The sequence below is a fragment of the Primulina eburnea genome, chromosome 3 (genome assembly GCF_022965805.1).
Source record: "Primulina eburnea isolate SZY01 chromosome 3, ASM2296580v1, whole genome shotgun sequence".
NCBI lineage: Eukaryota > Viridiplantae > Streptophyta > Magnoliopsida > Lamiales > Gesneriaceae > Primulina > Primulina eburnea.
The window spans coordinates 16195824-16213941 of NC_133103.1; the positions used below are offsets into that span (position 1 = coordinate 16195824).

General features: G+C 32.2%; 2 protein-coding genes across 4 annotated transcripts; one reads left to right on the forward strand and one right to left on the reverse strand.

The window, feature by feature from the left end:
- Positions 1-13849: 13849 nt before the first annotated feature.
- LOC140826996 (uncharacterized) lies at positions 13850-15525 on the reverse strand. The gene is made up of 3 exons (XM_073189563.1): positions 15327-15525; positions 15129-15247; positions 13850-14104 (listed from the first exon to the last, which is right to left on the reverse strand). Exons 1-3 carry the CDS (start codon positions 15458-15460, stop codon positions 14085-14087), a joined length of 273 nt encoding a protein of 90 aa, XP_073045664.1. The 5' UTR covers positions 15461-15525; the 3' UTR covers positions 13850-14084.
- Positions 15526-16434: 909 nt separating this feature from the next.
- On the forward strand, positions 16435-18061 carry LOC140826998 (uncharacterized). Of its 3 annotated transcripts, none has more exons than XM_073189565.1 (4): positions 16435-16477; positions 16931-17023; positions 17115-17239; positions 17669-18061. In XM_073189565.1, the coding sequence occupies exons 1-4, from the start codon at positions 16450-16452 to the stop codon at positions 17903-17905; spliced, it is 483 nt and encodes a 160-aa protein (XP_073045666.1). In that variant the 5' UTR covers positions 16435-16449; the 3' UTR covers positions 17906-18061. The 3 variants fall into 3 exon arrangements, with proteins under 3 accessions (XP_073045666.1, XP_073045667.1, XP_073045668.1); XM_073189566.1 differs by lacking the exon at positions 16435-16477 and adding an exon at positions 16538-16692; XM_073189567.1 differs by lacking the exon at positions 16435-16477 and adding an exon at positions 16594-16664.
- Positions 18062-18118: the final 57 nt, after the last annotated feature.

An 18118-nucleotide genomic window follows, 5' to 3' on the forward strand; every position in this document is an offset into this window, starting at 1 on the left:
AAATTAAAGGGGCAAAAAATCATACGCAGGAAGTTGCTTTGACCGATTTAGGTATTTTGTTTCGAGAATATTACAAGAGTGCCATTCTTATATTTCACAGCATCAGACCGGCGGAGACAATTTTAGGAATTATAGGTGTGGGATGTCGGTTATTGTTAAATGACTATTGTACCCTAGGTTTTATTTTGAATTCGCCAATAATCCACGCAGCCCGCATTATGCTATTTGCCATTTCACCGATCCAATTCGTTTATTTTATATATTAATTATAGAATAGGACGGATCAATCTTATCGATATTCACAATAAAAAGTAATATTCTTAGTATAAAAAAATAATATTTTTCATAGATAAACCAAATAAGATATCAGTCTAACAAAATACGATCCGTGATACCATCGCACATAAATTTTTGTCCATATTATATCGAGCCAAGTAAATTTGTGTAGAATTTAATGAGGCGGGCATGTCTATCTATTGGAACGTATTTTATGTGAAAAAATGAACCAAACACATTTTGACCGTTTTTAATATGATTATTCTTATAAATCATGTTATTTTATTTTAGTTAATTATATTTTATCACGGAGGGGTGGAGTAATATTAAAATCAAAGTTAGTTAATAGCCTGATTTTTAAATATAAAAATAAAAGTGAGGATAAAGAAGTATGTATGAAAGATTAAGAAACAAACAGAAAATATTGGAATTATTGCAAAAGAGACACACAAGAACTTGGTTTGGGTCAATTAATCATTATAATGAAGGCTTGCTAATAGCTCTTTGGAGTATTATTATTTTAAGCAATAATTTAATAGAGTTGATGGAATTATCAATATCTATAGATATTAGTGCTTGTGGGCCAAAGCCAATAATAAGTATTTTTAGGTTTAAAATCATGTCCCATGGATTATGAGTTAGAAATTAGAATGGTCAATGGATGATTATCATGTGCGTGCATATGTTATATGAATAATCCCTCGTTGCGGTTGTTGCTAATTGCGCGTATTCGAATTTACTCAACCCATACTCGAAACCTAATAAATTCTTCATTGTAGTTGCGGAAATTGGTTAAATAACCTCGATCAATTCTTTTATCCCGTCACAAAATAGAAACGGAGAATTCCTTGTCATATAAGCCAGCGAATTTTGGGGGTTGCACCGACTGATAATCGAGTTTTGATATTTGGGGTATTTATAGAGTCACTTTAAAAATAGGTAATCAATATATGCATGATTTTCTATTATTTGTTTGACTTTTTGGATAGCTTAGGCAGATGAGGTGGGCCCAAAATTTGACTTTGTCATGTTTTTATTTAAAATATGGTAAATTATATACTTACTCAAATAAACAAATTATAGAAATACTCTATATATGATAATATCAATATTGATAACTTCAAATTATGATTTTATGAAAATGAGATAATGTTAAAATATTAATTTTGAATTTTATTGAATATAGGTAATTAAAACGAATTAAAATTATACATAATTTTAAAAAATTAATTACAAATAATTAAAATATAAATATTAACACAAAATACATGAACTCTAAAAAATTTATAATAAAAAATTACAAATAATTAAAATAAAGTGTGGGTCTCATGTGAGACCGTATCACGGATCATAATCTGTGAGACAGATCAACCATATCGATATTCACAATAAAAAGTAATATTCTTGCATAAAAAGTAATACTTTTTCATGGATGACCCAAATAAGAGATTCGTCTCACAAATACGATCCGTGAGACCGTCTCACACATGTGTTTGTCTAAAATAAATTACTTACAGACTTAATAAATTAGTGTCCAGTCCACAAATCTTTCTTTTCCATCTAAAATTGAAAGCTCTACAACGGCCAAGTTATCTTAACCACTCCTTTATTTTTTGTTAATTTTTTTATTAATCACTTATTTTGTTAATCATCTATTTAATTTTTTTTATTAATTATTTGAATTATTTAAGTTTTTAAAATTTAGCCATTGGATTTAATAATTTTAAAAAGAGGACCGCGAACTTCACCGTGCCGAGAGAATCCGTGCGAGACCCGCCTGCCTGCACCATCGTGCTAGGAGAAATCCTCGCACGATTTCCTCGTCCATTGAAAATGGCCTAAAGGAATATTACACTTTTATTAATTATTCATATGGATCCGTGATACCGTCTCACATAAATTCATAGTTAGCAAATGTTTCTGCAATAATTAGAGTCCCACAGAAATTCCATATAACATCTGACATTTAATTAATTTCTCAAAATTTCTATACAAATAATCATTTTGTTTTTATAACATAAGGACACGATGTTGCCGACTACTTGATACGTTCACTTTAATGTCTTAATCAATATAATGATTAAAAAAACTACAAATTATATTTGAAAGTTAATTTAATATTGAGATTAATAACGTGGAAAGGGATTGAAAAGCATGATATTATCAATTAAGTCAAAGAAAAACAAATTTAACGTTACACTCCAACTGAAAAGGCCAATGCAAGTTTGATTAAGTTGTCAAAGAATAAAAAATATTCCAACCAATTCATGCATACCTTAAAAAAAAAAAAAAAACAAGACACCAACTTCGATCATTAAGAACATTTTCCTTAATTAATCATGGAACCCATTAAAACTCCGAAATTTATTTATTTTTTTCAATGAGAAATTTAAATTTTATTTTTTAAAAAGAATATTATGTGGGTCGCATGTTTAATGTATTTTGTTAGAACAAAGTTTTCTTATTGAAACATTAAAACTCCAAATGTTATTTTTTTTAAACTCTTATTTCTACTATTAGAAAAGCTCTATAGTTTTCAAAGTATATTATTTGAAGCGATCATTAACTTGAGCGTAAGAGAATTTCACCAGGTATCTTCTGATATCTCTAACATTGTTTGTGACACATGTAATGACTCCAAAGTTTCCTTATTGAAGCAATAAAGGTTCATAGAATCAAAATATGAGCTTCTTCGAGTTATATGTGCGTGATACAACTATTAATGTACTTGAAAGAATTATCTCTTATGGTTCTTCTACTTCAATGCATGAGGAAGCTATTGGTTCTTTAATAGTGATGAATCTTTTGATATAATTTTTATTTTGCATTTGATGTATAAGATTTTGGGGATTATAAATTTTCTATTTCGTGTCTTACTACAAAAATATATTGATATCATAAGTGCAATGGATTTGACTTCTACATACTAAAGCACTTCTCCTGACATTGAGAAATGATGGTTTGGTATTTTTATTTTGTATGTCAAATCATTTTGCAGATTGGTCATTGATATACTAGAGATGAGTGATCATTATAAGCATTATAGTCGTTCATGTCATCAAAAGGATATCATCAAATTTGATTATCACGTTCATTATGATATATTTAATGATGCAATAGATTTTCAGTTTGAAGCGTTAAACTATAGACTGGTAATGAGACATTATTACTTCTTATGCTTAGCTTTGCTTTGGACCTAACATATAATTTTAAATGGTTTGACATTGACAATATTTTTACTCACGTTGAGAAGTATTATCTTGAGTACTTCATTGAACATGAAATGCATCATTAATGATGTTAGCTACAATATTATGAATTAGCTAGATATAGTTTGTCATGACAATTTTCAGAAAATATCTACTATCTAATAATTGTGATTAGAGTTATTTGAAACAAAAAAATTTGTCATATTATAATGATACCCCATGGATGAGCCCGTTATCTCTGGCCCATCCTTAGCCCGAAATGGAATACAGGCCCATCAAAGACCCGTATATTTTCCTATAAATACCAGGTTTGAGCGTATGATAACGGATTCACTATATTGTTTTCAGCATCACCCTTAGCTGCTCCCCCCCATATATCCTCAGTCTCTGACTTGAGCATCGGAGGGGCTACGCCAGGACACCCTCCTGGCCCCTTTCTAACGATCTTATTTGTGATTTCAGGCTCAGGGCAATTTCAAAACCTGCGTCTGGATTAGTGACACTTACTGGAAGCGGACCCTAAATTTCCCGTGAGTATCATATAATTTGATTGAAAGTTGACATGTCTAGTTTTAACTTTGTTTGTTTTTATGATAACTAAGGAACGTGCATTTTCGGCTATGAAGCATGTTAAAAGGAAGAGGACTTTCTGATTATTCTATAATTATCTAAATTGAAAAAGAGTTCGTTTCAAGTATAGACTCGGACTATATAATTGATGAATATTATCTTTTGAACAATCGTAGATCACAACTTCAATAGTATGTGTATATCTATACGGATTGATTTTAGAGACATTCATTTTAATTAAACTTTATTAGTTTCATGATGACGGGGATACAAAATATTACATTGTCAAAGTTTTTTTAATCTTACGATTTCCATAGAAAAAATATCGAAGATCTTGTTAACAGAAAGTTTTTTGAGACTACAATGAACATTTATCTTACTCGTGATTTTAATTGATATGTATAATTTTGTTTTTCATTAAAAAATAAATTCGGATAGATTTAAAATCGTGACTCCGTCATTGGACACGTTGACCACTAAACACCCATACTCAGTTGCGGCTGCCATATCCACATTAACAATTCCAACTCTAGCTCTTCCGACAACCTTGAGCCTTCGAACACCTCATAACTCACATTGGTGCCGCTCCTCCCAGTAAGCACGTCAAATAGCGAAATTTCTGTGCAAAGTTTCTCGAGGCTGAGGTTGTTCGAGCAGTCCATTTATAGCGGATTCTTTGAGTAGCTTCAACCCCGAGCTTTTCATCAACGGGAATCGTTGGCTTCACGTCCATGGAGAAAACAAAGAACCGGTCAAGTTGAAGGTGGCGATGGAAGGTTGAGGAGTTGATGCCGAAAGTAGGGGAGAGGGCACGGTGGTCTAGCAATGAGACGAATTGAATTGCATTGTAGTGAAAGTTTGATTGAGTCTCATGTGAGACCGTCTCACGTATCTTAATCTGTGAGACGGGTCAACCCTACTCATATTCACAATAAAAAGTAATACTCTTAGCATAAAAATTAATACTTTTTCATGGATGACCCAAATAAAGATCCGTCTCACAAAATGCGACCCATGAGACCGTCTTACACACGTTTTTGCCTGAAAGTTCAAGGTTACATATTTATGAACTTCTTGCATTAAAAATCTAATTGTATAAATAATTTCACTACAACAAATTTCTTAATCAACAACACACATACGACAACGGTTTTTACTAAAACTGCTGTTAAAAAACTTTTGACAGCGATTTTAACGAAAACCGTTATCGTAGAGCCTTATCTTAAGCAAAAGACAACGGTTTTATAAAACCGTTGTCTTTTGGGGGTCAAAGACAACAGTTTTTAGGGTCAATGATAACTTTCTATAAAACCATTGTCTTTGAGCGCCCATTAGCGTGTTTTGTTTTTTTGACAATTGACAACGGTTTTCTAAAATCGTTGTGAGGAGTAGTGTTGTTTGAAACATTTTAGCGACGGTTCACTAAATTAGTGAAAAAGTAGAATTCTGATAAAAAGTTTGACCAGGCTTGTCACCATTTTTAAATTAACAATGCTCTCATTGAAGTGGTCGGTGAAACTACGGCGACAACGACAATGACGGAGACAACACGATGGTGGAGGTAAAAATAGAGTGGTAAAAACGGAGAATTGAAATAGAACGACGAAAAACAAGATATGGCCGTATGCCACAATTTGAATGGATTAGCACTGTAACGTCCAGGGGCGGAGCCATGATTCAAAATTACCTGGAGCTGACTTCATCTCATGATGTATTTAATAAATAAATAATTAAATAAAAAATTTAAAATAAATAATATTTAAACAGTGATTTCATGAACATAGAACAAAAGTATTTAATATTTAATACCTTCAAAAACATGAAGCTAAAACACTACTGCAGTTGTATTCTTCGATTCTTCTTAGAATAAATCTTATTAATTATTAAATCGTTATCAATTTTTTCAACCAAATCTCGTTCGATGTATATTATCATAGAATCTCCGAAAAACTCTGTTTCCATCTTGTTACGAAGAGCTGTTTTAACAAGTTTCACTGCTGAAAATGCTCGTTCCATTGTTGCTATAGAAACATGGAGAGTTAAAACTAGGGGTGCGCAACGGTCGGTTTGGTCCGGTTTTACTCTACAATGGTTCGGTTTTTCAGTTTTCGGTTTTGAATATCTCTAGTCCAAAACCGAACCACTATATTACGGTTCGGTTCGGTTTTTTTGTAGTACGGTTCAGTTTATACGGCCGGTAATATACGGTTAGCTAAAATTTGTTACAAAATAAAATTATACGTCACTTTGTACCTTTAAAATCTAAATCATAGTATTTTTCAAACATTTAATTTGTGAGACTTAATTTTTTATATAAAAAATTAAAGAAATATATATAGAAAAGAAAAAAAAAATCTACTTGTGAGTGGTGGGAAAGAAGAAAAAAAGATCGGATTGAAAATTGAGAGTTAATGATGCTAAGTTTTTAAATCTTAATAGGCCCATTATACATAAAAAAATCTTATACTTAACAATAATATGACCCATTATACATAAAAACCTTATACTTAACAATAATATGGCCGGTTCGGTTTTTCGGTTTCTTCGGGGGTTAAAACCGAAAACCGAACCGAAAAACCGAATTTCATAAATTTTAAAACCATAACCGATCGAAAAACCGATAAAACCGAACCATTTAAACCGAATTATTCGGTTCGGTCGGTTTTTTCGGTTTTTCGGGTTTTATGCCCACCCCTAGTTAAAACAAGACGAATCAACCTGTCAACTAAATATAGGGGTGAGTATTCGGTTAATTCGGTTACCGACCGAACCGAATTAGCCATAACCGAACCGAACCGAAATATTTAGCAATAACCAAACCGACCGAATTATTTTTCATAACCGATGAAAACCGAACCGAATTAAAATCGGTTAATTCGGTCGGTGACCGAATTAACCTATTAGTTTAAAAAAAAATTGTGATTTAATTTTAATTATATATGTAAATTTTTTTAACACTATAATTTACACAAATGTATAAAAACATAAAATTACACACATCACAAATATATAAGTTTTATTTGGACACAATTAATACATATTATATCGATTTTAAAATTAAAAATTAAAATATTTATAAAAATTGTTAAATAAAAAAATTTATTAAATAATAATATTTATTATATCGGTTAATTCGGTTAACCGATTTTAAAATTTTGAAAACCGTAACCGAATCGAATTAACCGATATAACCGAATTTTTTTAATTTGAAAACCGAATTTCCGAAATAACCGAACCGAATTTCCGAATTTACTCGGTTCGGTCGGTTAATTCGGTTTAACCGATATCTTGCTCACCCCTAACTAAATAAGTATATCAGATTTGGTAATAAGTAAACGACGTATGTATAAATCACATGTCAATCAAATCACAGGTTCCTGACTTATTTGTCTCAATTAATTTTCGATATAATTCAGAAATAATTGATAAATTCTTAAATCTTTCATGGCCAGCAACATCAAGTATATAGTGATCCAATTACATTATCAAGTGATGCAAATATCGTGAATCGAAATTAATATAATAGAATTTCTCAGCAAGTCGATAGATATGATCAACATTAAGAAGCTTGAAGTTTTTTTTAGTTTCCAAAGCACAACTAAGTTTAAGAAGTTCAACTGTTTCATCTTTGTATCCATTATTAAGATCTTCAACTTGAAAATCTTTTGTAGCTATAAATACATCAAATTGATAGTGTGCTCAACTGTGATTGAACCATTTTGTTGATAAGAACAGCCAATACCAGATTTAAGAAACTAAAACAAAAATTCCAAATAAACAAATCGATTTTTCAAATTAATCCAGCTCGATCAGTTATTTGGGTTGAAATCGATATTTTGTTCATCTCTAGGCTGAACTGATGTATGGCCTTATCTTAATTATAAAACGGATTTTTCACTATTAAGAATCCTTGCGGTCAAAAGCCAAAGTCAGTTCACATCATTTTTTTAAAACCAACAATAAGAAAAAATAATACATAGATTTGGATATTGACAAACATCAAAGGACAATAATAAAAAACAAAAAGCTTGATACATCGTTTAAGTCATTATACACAAAATTCAAATCATATAATATCACATATTATGATTCACATTAAAAATTTGAGCAATTTCTCAAAATCATTACTTTATTTTTTTCAAAATAAATTCTTATAAATATACACTAGTTCATACTAAAAAAATTAAAATTCTATAAAACTTTTACTATTAATATAAATTAAATAAAAATAAAAATATGGAAATTTATGCGTCTAGGTGTAAAACAGTTATTTTACACCTAAAATTGTTAGACGTCCTGGAAGTGCTCTGAATGCTGTAATATATGCTAAAGTGTTTATTTTAAATATTTATGAAATTATATGATGAAACGTTAATTCTAAAAGACATGTTGCATGCTTTGTTTAAAAGAAAAATGATTTCTATATGCATGAATTTTTATAAGTGATGAAAATATGAAAAGTTGAAGGAAGTGAATTGATTGTGACTCATTCGATGATATTATGATTGAAGATATCGTGAAGAAAAAGACCCCAGAAGGAGCCCCGTTACGGGAGAAGGCCCAGAGAGAGCTCGACGTAATAGGCCAAGACTCAGTTGACGGACGAGAGTGTTGCTGATGTCCCCGCCACCCAGTATTGTGGTTACACGTAAATAAATCCATCGACCTTCAGCTGATACAAAAGTCATAATTAACTATCCGAATTCGATAAAAGAAAACATATATGTATATGATGAAAATTTGTTTAAGTTTATGCATGTTCATGAAAAGTTATTTTATTACAAGTATTTTCACTGTTGTATGTGATTGTATATATATTACATGTTATCATGGTTAAGGTTTGCTGAGTTAATAAACTCACTAGGTGTGATTGATGCAGGTGATCGTGATGTTGATATTAATGAAGGACTTGATGGTTGATTTTGCTGGATTAAAAGTGCACACAGCCAGAAGACCAGCGCTAGTTTTCCGCACTTACGTTTATAACTTATGTTTATGAATTATGCTAATGATTTAAGTTACTTTTAAGATTTTATGATTTATGATACTTTTGAGAGGTTTTTGAGAGGACATTAGAGTTAAGTTTATTTTTGAAACAATGTTAAATTTATGTTTGGTTGACGATTTACGATTTTATGCTTTGAATTACTTTCTTTTGGATTTTCAAATAATAGTTGGTTGATTTATTTTAAATGATGTAAAATATTTATATTTTAAATGCTAAGTGTTTCGGTCGAATGAATTAATTTTTTTTCCTAGTATATTTTAAAGAAAAACGAATAGTGTAAGTTTCAAGAACAATATCATATATTAGTGACAAATAAATCGAATATAAAGAGAATTATTTCGAGTGTAATATAGATTAAGTCAAGATGTTTTGTTAGCACTTAACTGGCCCAATTAATGAAATTCCAAGTGCAACATTTTACGTTAATGTTCATAAATGCAACAACAAATAAACAGCTGTAACCTTGATGGGGCATTATCTCGGCCTTTTTGAAAATCCAGCGCACAAAGTTGTACGGTTCACATTATTTATTTCAGAAACTTTGGAAATTCTATTTTTTAATCATTTGAATATCTTCTATTTTTTATCATTCAAATATATTCATGCCAAACATATATTTAGTAAGCCAACAAACATTCACATAAGGTATAATTTGGTTCGGGAATACCATTTTTAATATATTTAGTAAGCCAATAAATATTCCCATAAGGTATCATTTGGTTCGGGAATACCATTTTTATAATTTGGGTTTGGTTTTATTTGAACGGTTCAAAATATAGGGGACCGAAGATGACATCCACGGAGTTTTAGTAAGATTTCATATCAATCGTCTCCATCTACATTTATTATATTCGTCTATATGGTATTCAACTCCATCTCCGTCCTCATCCCTATCAGATGATTGAATATTTTTACTGTGCCCAAATATCATATTACCATCTATAATTATATTTTCTCATATATGAATTATTTCGAGTAAACTATGAATATTTACTAAATTTTTGATAAAAATAAGAAAAAAATTAATATAAAAATTAAACATTATAAAAGAAATAATAAAATATTATAAACAATTTATCCTTACATCATTATCCTACATAAAATAACATCAACACTATAGTAATAATTTTTTTTATTCAATCCAACTAATATCATTTAAAAAATCAAATTAGAATTAATGCCGACATTTGGATTCGGGTATCGGATTCTCTATCAGATTTCGAGGAAATTGTCATCCATGAACATTGTTTATAATGAATTGGTGAAATCAGTAAAACCGTAATAATCAAACAAAGCGTATACAAATATAACATTAAAAGCTCAGGGACACCTACGTTCCAACGTAGGACATGTCTCAGATTTGAAACATGTTACACTCCCCTTCCCAAATGTCCCCAAAAAACGAAGGAAAAAACATTTGGGGGCAGAGGAATTTATGAATGACCCCATGAGGTTTAATGGGGCATTAATTAAGACAATTTTTTGTAGAGTGAGTCTTATGTAAGACCATCTCATAGATCCTAATCTGTGAGATGGATCAGCCATACTCATATTCACAATAAAAAGTAATAATCTTAGCATAAAAAATAATATTTTTTCATGGATGACCCAAATAAGAGATCCGTCTCATAAATACGATCCGTGAGACCGTCTCAAATAAATTTTTGTCTTTTTGTATGACATCGGAATCTGATTGTTGTTTCTTTTTTTGATTTGTTGGGGTCATTGCATGACAAGCAGTCCCAACATGAGTCATTGATATTTTTGAAAATAAAATTGAAATTTAATCAAGACCCACCTCAAACATTCAGCTCCCCAAAATATAATACAGACAAGTTAACCTAAAACAAATTCAAATCACAATCAAAGTAAATAAAAATAATAAGTAAAAAATAAAATAAAAATAAAACTCGAATGGTGTCCAATTAAAGTTTTAAAAATTTAGTAATTGGTGAGTAGGATTATTAAATTCCGATTAAAAATATTTTAATTGAATACTGAGTGATTCCAAAATTAAACGAAATTCTCTCAAGACTCACGACACTCCAAGAAAATCACACAAAAATTATCAACAAGCAGAGAAGCAATCTCTGAATTCTTACGAATACTGTGAAGGATCTTAAGCTAGGATTCCTAACTTTGAACGTGAAGCTCGAGCAGTATAACTAAAAAATCCCAAATTCTTTTGCTGATCCAACATCACTAACCTGGAACAACCCCAATTCTAATTTGCATTGTTCAACCACATATTCAGCTCACGACAATCAACTCAAATCGCTGCGCTGGGATGTTCCGTGCTTTTTATATAAAAATCCGGCAGTTTGGATTTATGAAATGCAAAGGCATTTTGATTTCTTCAATACTCCAGATCCGCAGTGCCTACTTGTTGCTTCTTATTATTTGGACCGACTTTGCGTTAGATTGGTACAATGAGATGCAAAAAAATCGATTACTTCCTAGTTGGCAATTGTGAAGAGATTTTCTGGTTGGAGAATGAGTTACGACCCCAAAATGATTTTGCAAAGAAGTAACTAAGGAGACAAGAAAATAAAAAGGAAATCAATGTAATAGAGTTTAATATGTATGATATGCTATACCCCAACTCCAACCAACTTCTTTCTTTGTATAATCCCTTTTCTCCTTTCCCAAGCTACTACTTCTAAAATTCTCTTCATTACTAGCCCACTGATTTTGGCCCAATACATTTAGGGGCATAACATTATGCGGATTCTCTCCGCAACTTAGAAGAATCCCACTATATCTATTTGATCAACTGTCCAACAAGAGTATTGAGGTTCCTGACCCTATAGCGACAAGTTATTTTGTCTCGGATTTGCAACCGGAATTAAGGAAGGAAATCGAAGTGTACAAGCCCCACTCTCTAGTTCATGCCATGAGTCTTGCAAGATTATCTGATGACAAGAATAGGGATCACAATTTCAGTTTTAAAGGGCTTGAGGATCCTTACAGTGGAGAGAAATCAACAGCATATTCAAGAAGCACAAATCTTCAGCCACTTTTGCCACATCCTTCTTCGGATGATCTGCCCAAACCAGTGAAAACTCAACTATTGGTCACTATCAAGAAACTTTATGTGTACGCAGTACACAACCAGATTTTGAAGAAAGCATGGGAGCAGATTGAGTCTCTCTGCAGAAGAAAAACACTACCAGATTTTGAGCAGAAGTGCCAGAAAACTTCCTAATATTTTCTTGTTTCTGCTACATTTACTACGCTTCACTGCCAAGATCATGTTCCAATCTTCTCATTGTCGGCGGCTTCAATTGCCAATCAATCAATGCTCACTCTCCCAGCCATTATTCATTGCCAGCAAATTAACCCGAGGGACAGAGATGCATCACTCCAAAATTGGTTCAGTGGCACAGGTTGTCATTGGAAGCCAACTTGTAGGAAGAGCTTACCTACATACACTCTGATTCCATCGATAGACTCCAGGGGAATGGAAACCAAAGGCTGGCCATCACATAGAGATTAAACAGCAAGTTTCTGAGGTGAGTTTGCTATAATGGAGCACAGAGTCAATCAAACGATATAGTGGAAGACTGGCCGTACATCCATTTGAATCTGTATTAGCTGCTATTCTAGAGGTTCTTTGTGTGTTACTACTTCAGTATGCTGGGCTAAAATCTAACAATATTATGGCTCCAACAATGGACAGTAACCTACTGGATACATTCTCTGCAAGGTTGAAGCACGGTGTTCGCTGTAAGACTGAAATTGTGAATGTTGCAGGAGTTCATCCAGGGTGAAGTATTCATCCAAGTTACAAAACACACGTTTCCTCTGTTTGTAAGGGTGCAATGGGTGGAAGATCTTTATTTGTGTCAAAAAAAGTTCTGATATTCTCCTTGTCAGCGGCTCCACTTGCAAATCAACCAATGTTCACTTTTTTAGCCATTTTTATTTTTTGACTAATACACAAAAAGGATGGCGGTGGATCACTCAAATATTGGTGCAGCGGGACGGGTTGCCAGTGGAAGAAACTTCTTGGGATGCGATTGCGACTTTTGGAGCACATATTCCGACTTCCACCTTGAGGACAAGGTGTTTCTGAGGGGAAGGTAATGATACGAGTGCGAAACAAATGAGTCAAGGATAAGAAGATTTGAGGGCTTAACAAGTTAGTCTAGTTCATGTGATTGTAAAAGAAATAATGGAAATAATGATTACCATATTTATTGTAATACCAAATGATATAAATAGGACAAAAACTCTCGTTTGTAATCATTCAACAACTATCAATAAAAATCTTTTTTTTTGTATCTCAAATTTATCAATTATTTTTTGCACCCTATTCTAGGAGTCCGGCTGACTCAAACTACCCATTCTAATTTCTATCACACAAGCAAACACATATCCAAAATAACTATATCCTATCATAATGCATTTTAATTTTTTTATAACTATCCCATATCTATGTCTTGATATATCTTAACCTACGTTAAAAGTTTCATCAAATTATTTTTATTTTTTTAAATATATAGGGAGAGTTTATACACAGGTTTCAAACTCAAGATCCACGTTAATTTTTTCAGCAGATTATTAGTGAACTAAATTGTCACATAATTTAGTTTTACGTGGACTGTATAAGTGAGAATTACTCCCATCCGACCTCCATCCATCTCAAACTTTAGAAAAAATTATTCAGTCCTCCCAAATGACTTAACTTGCTAATAAAATTATCGGAAGGATCCTACTCAACTTGAATTTGAACCTACCAAAACTTATTTGGAAATATTTATATCCAAATATGAACTCAAATCCAGACTAATGAAAATAGCAACGACATTCGATTTGTATAACTCAAAACTTGAAGAACTATCCAAATGTATAAAGACAGTATAAATAGAAAACTATAACTAAATCAAAATCATCATCCAAATTTAAAAACAGCATCACTAAGAATGGCCGAGCTATCAGAGTATAAAATTGTAGCGAAGACTGGTTGAAGATGGAGAAGATGAGCCACTTGAATTCAAGTACGGATTTTTCGTCCTTGATCACCGAGGCATAGCAAAATCTAAATAATACATAGAACAAAGAAAGTTGGAAGATCAATGGAAAAATATCACATGATCATCATCATTGTCACACAAGACTTGGATCCAAACTATTAGGGGCTGATAACAGGGATAAGACAATACTATGTAAACAATTGGTTTGAAAATGTACATAAATCAGCATTTTTGGCAAACTGAATGGATGATAAAGTCTTACACTCTACAACGCAAAATGGGACTCCTGGAGCATAATTCAATCATGCAAAGTAAACAAAACAAGAAACAGGGAGTTACTTAGATAATTTAGAATGTAATAATGACGTGTCAACGAACAGCAATTGTCCACTAATACCAACCAGCTATAGGTTTTATTGATCCTACAATTTATATCAAATCCAAGGTCACGTGTTCAATTTACTAGAGCTGCAAGTTGGTGCAATTGTTATATGAGGACGTCGAGCAACAATTGCCTCTCAACAAATGCCACTTGTATTACACTTTTAATATGATCAAAACGTAATTGCAAACAATCTGTTGCCTGAATCTCGAAGGAACCATCACATAATTTGAAAAATATGTCAGAAAAAAGCAGCACAAAATAGAGCATTCTTTGCAAGATTACAACCAAAAGGAAAATAAACGACTAAAAACTCGTTTTAGCTTGATAACTTAAACAAACAAAATTCTTTGGAATAAGGTGTAATATACCTATATACATGAATACCCTAAACTAGATTATATTAAAGTAAAAAAATATGTTTTTAATTATTAAAAATATAAACATGTTTCTTCTTCCTTATTTAATAGCAACCAGAAAGAATCAAATATTCTGTAGAGAGATTGTGTTAGTAAGAAACAAAAAATTTATTTTCTGATAATTAAATTGACATTTCAGATGTAGATAAATGAAATGTAAAAGGGCCTATATCACGTTAAAATATAGGCAAGAGATGTGGCATCTCCAAAAAAGACACAAGGCCCCTCAATTTGTAAAACACAACACGAAATTATCAACAAAAACATCAAAACAAAATGCAGTGTGACCTTGAGACAGCCAACTCCAGGACGCAGAATCAGTTGCGATATTGGACTTCAATCGAGCAATGGCTACTGTACTATGTAGCGGCAGCATTGATTCGACACTTCCCAGCACTGAAGCATGCCTACCAAATAACACAGAAGCAATTATTTTGAAAAAATGCATATGAATTAACTGAAACTTGCACAAAAAATGGTGTTTACCTTGAAGCCGTGTAAGGGATTGGTCTGGCGGCGGAGGGAATTGGCCTCCGAGATAGGGTTTGGAATATTGAGCACGGGCGAGCGCTCATGGAGCTTTTACAGATTGCTGCAGCTGATCTCCACACCTGCGCCATTTCAGTTTGGTCGAGGTTTGCGGGACTGAAACGGAAGTGGCGTCGTTTCAATTGCGATACAAAATATTTATGGCCCACTTGAAAGTGGAAACTGTTTGTATTTTTAAATATATATATATATATATATATATATATAATTATTAATTTAATTTAACTTAAAATGATGATAATTTCATAATTATAATAATTAATGAAAATCGCACGGTAATTTGAAATAATAAATGAAAAAAAAATCAGACAAAGACATCAATTTGTCTATATTACACATTCATAATATAGTAATAAATTACAAAAATTCGAAAACCTTTGCTTCGAAACTAAAGTCTCTTGTGAGACGGTCTCATGAATCTTTATATGTAAGACGAGTTAATCTTATTCATATTCACAATAAAAAGTAAAACTCTTAGTTTAAAAAATAATATTTTTTCGAAAAAGACCCAAATAAAATATCTGTCTCACAAAAAACAACACGTGAGACCGTCTCACACAAGTTTTTCTCTCAAAAACTATACTAGACAAAAGATAAATTATATAATATAAGAATGATAAATTTATTTATATATATTATAACATGATGATTTGTTTGAGGGAAGCTCGTATACTAAATTAGCTAGTATTTTTAAATATAAATAAAAAAGTGAACAAATAATCAAAATCAATTATTTAAAAAATTGATCACTGAATGAAAGATCATTAAAAAAAATTAAATTGTAAATAAAACAAACTTCAGTAGTGGTTAACTTTAAGTTTAGTTAAATATTTTGGAGTGCTATGCAATTATTGAAACTTGATTTGGGTCAGACCCGGTTTGTTTATATACGGGAAGCGTACTTGGTCATCTCATTTTAACGGGAAAGGTACTGCTTCTTCCTCTCACTCGCTCATACTTTTGAATTCATGCTATTTATTTGGTTTTCTGCTTAATTCTTGTGTTACATGAGATTCTCTTCATGCTATTTCTTTGTTTTTCTGCTTAATTCCTGTGTTACATGAGATTCTCTATGCGAGATAGCGGAGGTGTAGATAGCGTCATCATATCTGTTAATGGATGTAAACTGTTTGATAAAATGTTTGAATTAGTTTTATGGGCCGCACTGATAATTGTCTTGGATTTTCTCATCTCCCTGCTGTAGATTTTGTAGGCCAATTAATATTAGCCTTCCCAGGGGCATTTTTGTGATCCCCGCTCATTTATGTGATTCGGGTTTGCACGAGTTCAGCTGGATCGATCAGTTTTTTCCCCCTTTTTTATGCTTTGGTTTCTGTCGGTTGTGAGTTTTATGTTAATTTAGATGTGGTCTTATCGGGTGTTAGTAAATATCGTTAAACATTATATATATGGCTGATCTAAGATATGAAAATTGAAATTTATGAATTTGTTTGTCTATATGATGTTTGAAAGTTGTTTGAATCAATCAATTTGTATGAGGTAAATTCGGGTTCTAAAACTGGTTGTGTGTTTTCACATAGTTAACAAAATGATGAATATTATGGCGTCACTCCAGAGAAGGTTGAGCATCCGGGATTTGATCACTAGCACTCCCGTCTATAATTCTGCCAGTGGTATGATTTTGCTCTTGCTTTTTTGTAATAGCGGCTCATTTACTTTGCATTGCTATATATGGTGAATAATTATCCGATTTGTACTATTCAGATGTATCTGGAGAGGGATTAAGCTTAATTTTCAGGCGTTGGGCTACTAAAAAGACGGCAGGATCTACAAAAAATGGCCGTGACTCACTTCCCAAAAGTCTCGGGGTTAAGAAATTTGGTGGAGAGGTGAGCATCAGAGCATGAAATGGCGAAGGATCTTTATTACTGAATTATGCATGCAAATCTTAATAACAAGGAGTCCCCCTCAATTATTCAAACCTAAGGCATCTGTGTAAAAATATAAGCTTTTAATTATAACCTTGGATTAAATTTATGGTTCAGCTGAAAATAACATTTATTTAACCATCCCTTTCTTCTAATTGAATTTATAGGTCTTTTAAACTACAAAATTAGTGACAAGCGCCACATGAGATATTGGATATTTGGATGTGTGAGTGCATAAATCTCTAGTTCTTGAACTAAGTAAGGATACAAGTACGAATGCACGCTGCATCTCTTGATGTGAACTGAGTATCTTAACCTTTATAGCCATCATTCCTTCTTCCTATCACAAAAAATCTCGAATTTTACAACACAATTTCACTTTGGGTGCAGAGAGTGATACCTGGGAATATAATTGTTCGTCAAAGGGGAACTCGTTTCCATCCTGGAAATTATGTTGGAATTGGGAAAGATCACACTCTCTATGCTCTAAAGGAAGGTTGTGTCAAGTTTGAGCGTCAGAAGCTAACTGGTCGCAAGTGGGTCCATGTTGAGCCTAAGGAAGGTCATGAAATCCACCCGGTATATCTGGGTGCTGGTGCAGCTTCAAAGATGAAGACAACTTCTTGACTTTGTTCTTCATCTGATACACCAGTACAGAATGCTTACATTTTCACAAGATTTTGCTTTTGAATGCTTTGAATCCAAAAGAAAATTCATTTTCTGCGGTACTGACTCCGTGACGATTTTCCTGCTCTATTAATTATGACCTGGTGGTTATACTTAGTTCACGCTGTTAGGCTTGTGTTTGAGTGATAATTTTGAAAAGATGCAAGTTCTCTA

Coding starts and splice junctions, on each gene's coding strand:
- LOC140826998 (XM_073189565.1), top strand. CDS start 16,450: ATGAGATTCTCTATGCGAGATAGCGGAG. Junction 16,478..16,930: donor CTCTATGCGAGATAGCGGAG/GTGTAGATAGCG, acceptor GTTTTCACATAG/TTAACAAAATGATGAATATT. Junction 17,024..17,114: donor CGTCTATAATTCTGCCAGTG/GTATGATTTTGC, acceptor TGTACTATTCAG/ATGTATCTGGAGAGGGATTA.
- LOC140826996 (XM_073189563.1), bottom strand. CDS start 15,460: ATGGCGCAGGTGTGGAGATCAGCTGCAGCAATCTGTAAAAGCTCCATG. Junction 15,248..15,326: donor ATCCCTTACACGGCTTCAAG/GTAAACACCATT, acceptor GTTATTTGGTAG/GCATGCTTCAGTGCTGGGAA. Junction 14,105..15,128: donor CTGGAGTTGGCTGTCTCAAG/GTCACACTGCAT, acceptor TGTATTATTTAG/ATTTTGCTATGCCTCGGTGA.